Here is an 8724-nt window from a genome sequence, read left to right on the forward strand (position 1 = left end):
CTGGACACAGCACTGCAGCTGGGGTCTCAGCAGTGCCAAGTAGAGAGGAAGTATCACTTCCTTAGCCCGCTAAGGAAGTAGGCAGCAAAAAGAGAAATATTTATTTTAGCTTCGTTTTCTTCTCTGTCTCTAGTGCTTCAGGCTAGAGAATGTATTTCCATGAAAAACAAAGTTGGCTTCGCCTCCCCTACCCCCACACCCCCGGATGAGCCACTTCACTCAATAGTGTCAGAAGTTTATACCTCCCCCACATCCGTGACACTTCCTTCACAGAAAACAACACTGAAAAAGCCAAAGAAAAGCTACATGTCAAGAACGTAAGTTAGAAATAGCCTGATCAACTGGAATTCAGTGCTCCAGGCTGAAATCTTGAAAACTATTTAATCTGGTTTCTGTTTTAACTCATCTATGCTAAGAGCATAGACCTCCATGCTCAGGAGTCGTACCCAGGGTGATCCTGTACTTCTTCCACAGTGGACGCATCTAATAACCTAATAACACTAAAAACATTAAAAAGCCATATACTGGCACTACGGCACAGTAGCACCAGTTACTGCACATTGATTTAGTACTTGGTTATGCAAGTACTAAACTTAAGGTACAGTAACTACGGTGCATTAATGAGTGTGTAGACGCACCCAGAGGAGTCCGGTATGCTACTGCATCATCATCGTTACTGTAGAAATAATGAAAGAAAGAAGAAAATGTATACGTATGTTATTTAGGGGAAGAGAAAATAACTGTCTTGGCATGAAGAACTTCTGGAAAAATGCTGTATTGTTCCAATTATAAGTCAACCCCACATTTTCGGTTTCAATTTTAGGAAAAAACAGATTTTCTTGAAGCGGAGATTGATGTTCCTGCAAAGGCAAACTGAAAATCAGGCATTGCAATCCAATTATTGCCCAGTGTCTCAGGCCTGATTATACGTGGGCCCTGGATATAAGTAAAGTGTGGATTTTTTTTATTATTGTTTATTTTTGAAGGAGGGGGAAAAATGTTGACTTATCCTCAGAACAACACAGTATAAATTGCCTTTCCTTTCTTGGCTTCCTGGCACACCAGCATAATGCTCTTCTAACATAGTTTTACTGTACGTATGGAAATGCAGGTCTGTTGTTCACACTACTGATTTATAGGTAAATGAGCACTTCCTTTCACGCCATTCATTAAGTGACAGGAGAAGGCCATGTGATTATAAATAAAGGGGTCTGACCCTGCTGACGTCAATCCAATTTTTGTTATCGAGTTTACCATGGCCAGGATTTTCCCCAAGGAGATTATGATCTCCTTGAGTGTCTTTGAGAGCTTTGGATGGAGCTGCTAAAAGCATGCAAGGCAGAACAGCGCTTGTTTAAAGAAAATCATTTTTAATGATCAGTAAAGCAGCATGAAACCTTGTGGGCATCTCTTACCTGGACCTACATGATTTTCCTCTGTGCACTCAAGGAGATTAATGGGTCTCAGCTCCATGTGGATGGAGCAGTCCTGAGATATCTTGATTCTGAAAGTGAGGTAGAGGCAGGCTCATGTATGTGTGTGTGTGTGTGTACACCCCTTTCAGACTTAAATTCTCACGAAAAGCTGAAGTGCTTTCAAAACTAACCCTGTTGTGGTGCCTTTGTCAACCATCGCATGCGTTGAGGGAGCGCGGCTCCCAGCAAGGTCCTTGCCTTCGTGTCAACTGCATTTCAACCGTTTTTGTCATCAGAGAGGAAACGATAACAACCGTGGTGAAGACCCCAAGGCAAAAGCGAAGGGTGTCTCCTGCCCGGCCTCCTTCAGGACACTCTCCATCTCGGTCTCCACGACCAGAGCTATCGATGCCAGAGCCCGTTTACATTTCGAAGGTCCAGCAGCCTGTACACAAGCAGGAGAAAGAGGTGGTTCTGAAAGGCGCCATCCCCGTGCTTTTTGTGACGGAGCCAGATGAAAGACAAGGAGCGGCATCTAGAGATATCATCATAGAAGCCAAGGCGGAAGAACAGAAACCCAAATGGGTTGAAGTGGAGGAAATCATTGAATTCAAGGTGAAAAAACCACAAAAAACTACAAGGAAGAGAGGAGCGTCCCCAGTGAAACAAGAAAAAGATGACTCGGGCGTGCTAACATTCACTCTGCCTGGTCCCAGACCTAGGCATTCCCCAGAAGATGATCCAAACACTAATAACTCCAACAATAAATTAGTAGAGCAAGCCAAGTCTTCCCTTCCTACTGACAGTCTTTCAGAAGTTGACATCCCTCCCCTGGCCTACGGAGATGACCAGGAAGGAGACCCAGTCAGCAGTGATAACATGAGTTCTCAGTGTGGGCCCGAACAGTTAGGCAGCACTTCTTTTATCGATTGTGGGACTGAAGGAAAGACCTGCACGCAGGAAGTAAGTGAGGGCAGTGGTTCAGAAACTACTTCACCACTGCTTGCCTGTGGGGGTGAACCCTTAACCTTCAGCTTTGAGACAGCTGATGTAAGGAAATATGACCTCCTACATTCGCAAGCGAGTGCGGAGGTTAAAAAAGATGCTGCTGATGAGTTAGAAGTACCGTGGACTGCTGAAAAGGCAGTGCTGGAGCCAGTGCAAGATGAGGGTCTTCCAGAAGGAGACAATATTGTTATAATTGATGAGCCCGAAGAACTAGAAAGAGTTGATATTAGCAACCGGGACCCCAAAATCCTGACCCACAATGGGAAGGCGTTGACTCTGGAAGACCTTGAAGACTACGTTCCTGAAGAAGGCGAGACATATGGGTGTGACAACCAGAACTACCCCAGAGACAAACCTTGTGAGATCTCTGTGCTTCAGACAGAAATTAATGAACCGACCATCGGGAAGCCAGTGCTGCTGAATCTGGGGAGATCTGTGGCTCCTAAGCCAAAGCAAAGCTTCTTCAGCAAGTTCAAGGAGCACCTTCCCGGAGGCACGTTCATGTCAGCATCGAGAGTAACAGGAATGCAGTCCATGGGTCCGTCCAACGTTTCTTTCCACGTCAGTGAAACTTGCACAGCAGCAACAGCACCTGGCATATCGCCGGGACCCTCTTTTAAAATGAAGCCATCCTTCTGTACCGAAGTCCAGCTCTCACCGGACAATGGACAGTCCAGCTTTAAAACTGAAGTTTCCACCAGAACCGTCAGCTATGGCACTATCGGAGAGCCCGTTATGTTGCACATCAGCACGGAGGACCCCTCCCAAAGCTGAGCAGATACGAGCCTGATCCTTAAAATAAAGCCATATGTAAATAAGTAACAAGCAAGCAAATGAACAAAGGTCTAGGATGGGAGGAATGAGTGGTGAGAAGCACAAAGAAGAAAAGGGAGAAAAAAAAAACCAAACCAAAACCTGTGGGCAAATATGTGTAATGTGGTGATGTAGAGCTTTTCTAGTCTTAAAGGGAACATTTCTGTCAGTTCAGGTTGTAATGAAAAAGCTTTTGGAGAACACATATCATTCCAAGCAACAGTGACAGTCAGGTACAATAGATGTAGGAAAGCCTGCTTCTCCGACTTGTGACAAAAATACTACATAAATAAATAAGGACAGTTTTTTTTGAGAGGTTAAAAATCACTTTAGGTGTCAAACTTCCAAGTTACAGTGTGGCAAGAAGGTCAAGAGACCTCGGGGCCTTTGAGGAATCAGGAGAAGGAAGGGTAGTGTCATCCAAACATGTCTCCTGTCAATGTGCATGCCAGCGGGGTTATAAGGGCTTACACTGTTTTAATGTCACTAAGTACCAATGACGCAACTTAGCCCTGCCAAAAACATGTTCATAAACCTTTTAAAATGAGCTCTCTTTAAATTATTTTAACGTTTGCTATGGAAAACAACCTATAGAAGATCCTGCAGTTATTAAACTACCCTACTCACTTTAGCGACTGCCCAAACGTTTTGATTGCAATCCTGCCCCAACTGAAGTCAACTGCAAGACTCCCATTGACTTCAGCAGGGGCAGGATTTCACCCCGTGGTACAACACTGTTCTATTAAAAAACCATCCTTGTTAAACACCTGCTCTTTGATTGTTCCTGACATGGTTGCATAAAGGCACAGGCTTCACAACTCTGCAGCCTGTTTTCAGGCTCAGTAGATCTGTATGCCCTCTAAAATCAGATACAGCTTTGTGTTACCTGCATGTAAGAAAAAAATCTGGTGAATGAAACAGAATGTGCAATTTAATGTAGTATAGATCAGTCAAGCCAAGGCATGTGGAGAGCCACAAATGAATTATTTTGTTGAATGATTACTTACTGTAAGCATAAAGAGTTTCCTGGACATATTAATGGTTAAATATTGCCATTAAAATGAATGGTTAGAGTCTCCAAATATACAGAAATTTACCAGTGAGCCAGATCAAAATAACAGGAGTGCAACCCTCATCCAGTAAAACCCTCTTTAGCTAATAACTAAATACATAAGCTAAATAGTTAACGGACGTTGTGCCATAAGCTTTTTCCTGGGTTTCAATGTTTTATGCTCACTGACAATACTGCCAGTACAAGATGTGTAGTGAACTCTCAAGTGTTTATATTCAGTTATGTTGTAGAGGTCACCCTTTATCATAGACTACTTTTTCTTTCTCTAGAGCATTGATGTGAGAGATTTAGTATGTGTGGTGGTGCCTGTTTCATTAATGGCATGAATTCTGCAAGGTGCTGAGTACTCTGAGAGGTGCTATGCACTCTTAACACCCATTCATTTCAATGAAAATGGTGTTAGGCACTCTCAGCTCCCATTGACTTCAATGAAAATGGTGCTAGGCACTCTCAACTCCCATTGACTTCAATGAAAATGGTGCTAGGCACTCTCAGCTCCCATTGACTTCAATGAAAACGGTGCTAGGCACTCTCAACTTCCATTGACTTCAATGAAAATTGATGCTGCATAGCACTTTCAAAACCCCTTTGCAGGATTGAGCTATTAGGACCACATCTTGATCGTACTTGAAGTCAGTGGGAACTTTTCCATTGATTTCAATAAGACCAGGAATTGGCTCTAAGGTATCTGGCATTGCTCTGTGACAGAAGGTATGAGAAAAAGACGCAAACCCTTATTTAAACTGAGTTACACTGTAATGTTGCTAGAGAACACCAACTTTTTGTCTGGATGTGACAGAATAACCAGGATATTACAGAAATCCTGAGAGACAGTTCACTTGATAACCATCTTAGAGCGGACTGAATTTTCTCTTCAAAATGTTGATGTGCGATGTTCTGGCTTGACGTTCTCTAACTAGATAATATGTGAAACTTGTTCAGGAATTGTTCGGGAATCTTCTTAAAATGATTTAACTTAAGAAACGTGCCTTCTCAGAAATAACGATAATTATCTTGATTGCTGCACCTTGAAGATATGATGACTAAAATTAATTCAGTCGTTTTACATGCTTTTTTTTATTTTCAGTATCCAAAAGGTATATTTTATCCAATAATGTGCACTACATTTTTGACATTTGGATATTTCTCAGTGACTACATGTGGTGAAAGAAATCAAACCTATTTTATGTTACTATCATATTTTTCATAACACCTCATTGGTTTACACTGTATATTTTATCATTGAGCTATACAATACCTAAAAAGTAGTGCTTCCTCACCTATGAGAAATATTGCACTGTATACTGTACATTGGAAAGTAACTGATATACATTGAGGAAATACTTCTGAACTGAAAATACTTCTTTTTTTTTTATTAGGCCAGATTCTCATCTCAGTTTTTCCAATATCAAGCTTCAGTAATTCCACTGAAATCAGTGGGTTTACTTGAGATTTATATTGAAGGATGAATTTTGCCTATAATAGTCTGTAAGTGAGAATAAAAATAAAGATGTTAGGTCTGCCAGTATACAAAGGAACATGGGGATGATGTTAGCCTGGTCTGATTTTTGCTGAGTAATGATTTTGTTACTGACGCTGTAGAGTTGCATTTCAGGGCATAGGAAAGAAATAGTTATATTTCTGTTATTAACCAAAAATAAAATAACATCTGTTTACATTTTGACAGTTTAAAAAAATCAACTAAAAATCAACTAAAAGTAAGGGAAAATCCTATACGAGATTGCTTTAAAAAAATTGAAAGTTGTATGAAAAACTCTTTCCATTTATTTTCGAAGTATTTTCCTGAAGGTTAAAAAATTATGCTTGTAAGTGATTTAAAATCTGTAGATAAGTAAGGAAATGTGTGGGGATTTATTTCTTGTAGATGAGAACATAACGGTGTATTACAAATTGATACAAAAATGTTTAACTGCAGTTCTTGCAGACAAAAAGGTATTTAAAAAGGTGGAAACTTCAGTTTGTTTCAGAGCCAAAAAACCCCCACCCTAAAATAAAACTATGTCAAGTTATATTAGTAGATGCTGAAGTTCGTATCAATAAATGTCTTGCATCAGCTGTCATTGAGCTCACTCTCTTTTGTGACTTGGTTGATTTGTGGTTTTCTGAGATCTGTAGCTTTCTTCCACTGAAGACAAAGAAAGGCTTTCCCTAGGCTTCAGTGGGTGCATCTACACATTTATTAATGTGCTTTTGGTAATGCATATTAAATGTAGTACCTCCATTGTGAGGTACTAAAAAAAAGGTTCATTAGCCTATTTTAATGCACATTAGCAGAAGCGCATGGGGTTTTTTTGATGCTTTAATACACATTAAAATAGGCTTCTGCTCATGAAAGTGCGTGTGTAGATGCACCCAGTGAGAGTTAGATCAGATCCCAAATGCACTAAGGTGTGTGGGGGGGACCTACATGAATTTGGTTGACCGTGGGCACATCTACACGTGCATTCATGCACCCTAGTTACTGCGCACTATGTTTAGTACCTGTAATAACAGGTATTAACACAACGCACAGCAACCAATGCTACTGCATAGTAGTGCCAGTGCATGCTTTTTTTGTGATGCTAATGCGCACTAGACTAATTCTACCGCTCATAGCGCATTAGCATGGGTTTTGCATGCCGCACTAATGGGCAGTAGAATTAGTCCAATCCACATTTAGCATCCCATGTAGACGCGCTCAGTGAGAGGCAAAAAGCTGGCATATGATGACAGGTTTGGGGTCTTTGTCAGCCTCCTGGGAGATTCTCCGAGTTGAATTTGAACTTCAAAATGATTGAATTACTCTCCTCTTTATCAGGGTTATGGAAGATGAGTCAGAAAGGGCTCATCGCCATAAGGTTTGCACTGCTTCTGATTCAATATTTCCCAGCCAGGAAATACAGTTTGCTAAGGCCTGTCTTTTCTGCAGCTTGGTGTCTGTACTCACGTGACTTTTCTCATGTTACCCTAGCCTGAGGGAAGGCAGCTCCACGGTGAATCAGTGCTGCAGGGAGAAGGGGAAGGGCACAGAGTAGCCCTGGCTCCTCATTAGTTTGAATGTCAGCGGCTCTCAGGCCCTACGATGGGCCACTTAGCTTTTGTTTCAAGCCTCCCGTCACCTACAGATTTGTGTATAGAGGTTGGGGTAGGAGTGATGCTCACTTTATTCTCAAGCTCACATTATGGTGAATGCAAGCCAGAGCAAGACGGAAAAGTGCCAGGGCTTACCTTTGTCTAAACTCTCCATTTCTTGTGCCTGATCACCTCAAACCAATTTGTCGGGAGGAGCTAAGTGTGTATTGATAATGACTCAATGTGATTCAGTTCCTACTTAGATTGCCATCCACTCCCTCCTAATAAGACAGCGTTCAGCACTACATAATAATTCACTTACCTTCAGGTAAGCTCACTGACACCAGCACTGCGATAACCAGTGAGCGGTGTGACAAGGACAATCAAGCAGTGAATAGTTTTCAACAGCCAACTGCTTTTCACTCTTGAACACAGCCCTTCCAGATGATGCATATGAGGACATGTCCTGTAGATAAACGGAGGGCTGCTGTCTCTTCAGCTGTCAGTCAAGCACTTCTCACTGTCACTATATTCACCTCAAGTAAATTAAAAAAACACTGAATAGGAAATGCAATCCAAGAAGACCGGTCCAAGATGCAACCTGCCTTCCTGCCTTTAGATTTTCTGGCACAGTTCATCTGCACTAATTATTTTCTGTGAGATGGGAAGGGAGCAAAATAAAACCCAAATCTCCATTGTTTTATTTCTTCCAGTGGATAGAAAATGAAGACTGTCAGCATTCCTGAGCAAACCTAAAAACAGTGGCACTTATTGGTTGAGGGAAATAAAGCAATTTTACATGGGTGGAAACAGATTTCCAGTTCCAACTTTGGTTTGTTATGAGCAGGGATCCTGGTTTTCTCTGATTTAGAAAAAATCCCCAATTTTCAGATTTAAAAAAGTAACCCCAAATCCACATTTTTCCATGATTAAAATGAAACACCACTACCTATATATCTATATATTAACCACATTTAATATTAAACACAGAAAAATGTGGATTTGGGGTTGCTTTTTTTAATCCAAAAAATAGGGAATGTTTTCAAATCGGAGAAAACCAGAATCCCTGATTATGATGGATAATGCAATGGGAAGAAAATATCCCATAGAGTCTCTTTAACATCCTTTTTTCACACACAACTCATAGTTTCATAGTAGCTAGGGTCAGGAGGGACCTGAACAGATCACTTAGCCTGACCCCCTGCCACAGTCAGGAATGAATGCTGGGTTCACAAGACCCCAGACAGGTGATCATCCAACCTCCTCTTGAATTTGCCTGAGGTAGGGGCAAGGACCACTTCCCTGGGAAGTTGGTTCCAGATTTTGGCCACCCTAACTGTAAAA

General features: G+C 41.4%; 1 protein-coding gene across 1 annotated transcript in view; it reads left to right on the forward strand.

The window, feature by feature from the left end:
- The window catches only part of OBSCN (obscurin, cytoskeletal calmodulin and titin-interacting RhoGEF), a 287786-nt gene extending 284474 nt beyond the window's left edge, over nucleotides 1–3312 (forward strand). Inside the window, exon 90 of the mRNA XM_019507926.1 lies at nucleotides 1712–3312. Within this exon, the coding sequence (XP_019363471.1) occupies nucleotides 1712–3197 (1486 nt within the window). The 3' untranslated portion in view covers nucleotides 3198–3312. The remainder of the gene's footprint in view (nucleotides 1–1711) is intronic.
- Nucleotides 3313–8724: the final 5412 nt, after the last annotated feature.

This window comes from Gavialis gangeticus, unplaced genomic scaffold (genome assembly GCF_001723915.1).
Source record: "Gavialis gangeticus isolate Ggan-Ray unplaced genomic scaffold, GavGan_comp1, whole genome shotgun sequence".
NCBI classification, from domain to species: Eukaryota; Metazoa; Chordata; order Crocodylia; family Gavialidae; genus Gavialis; species Gavialis gangeticus.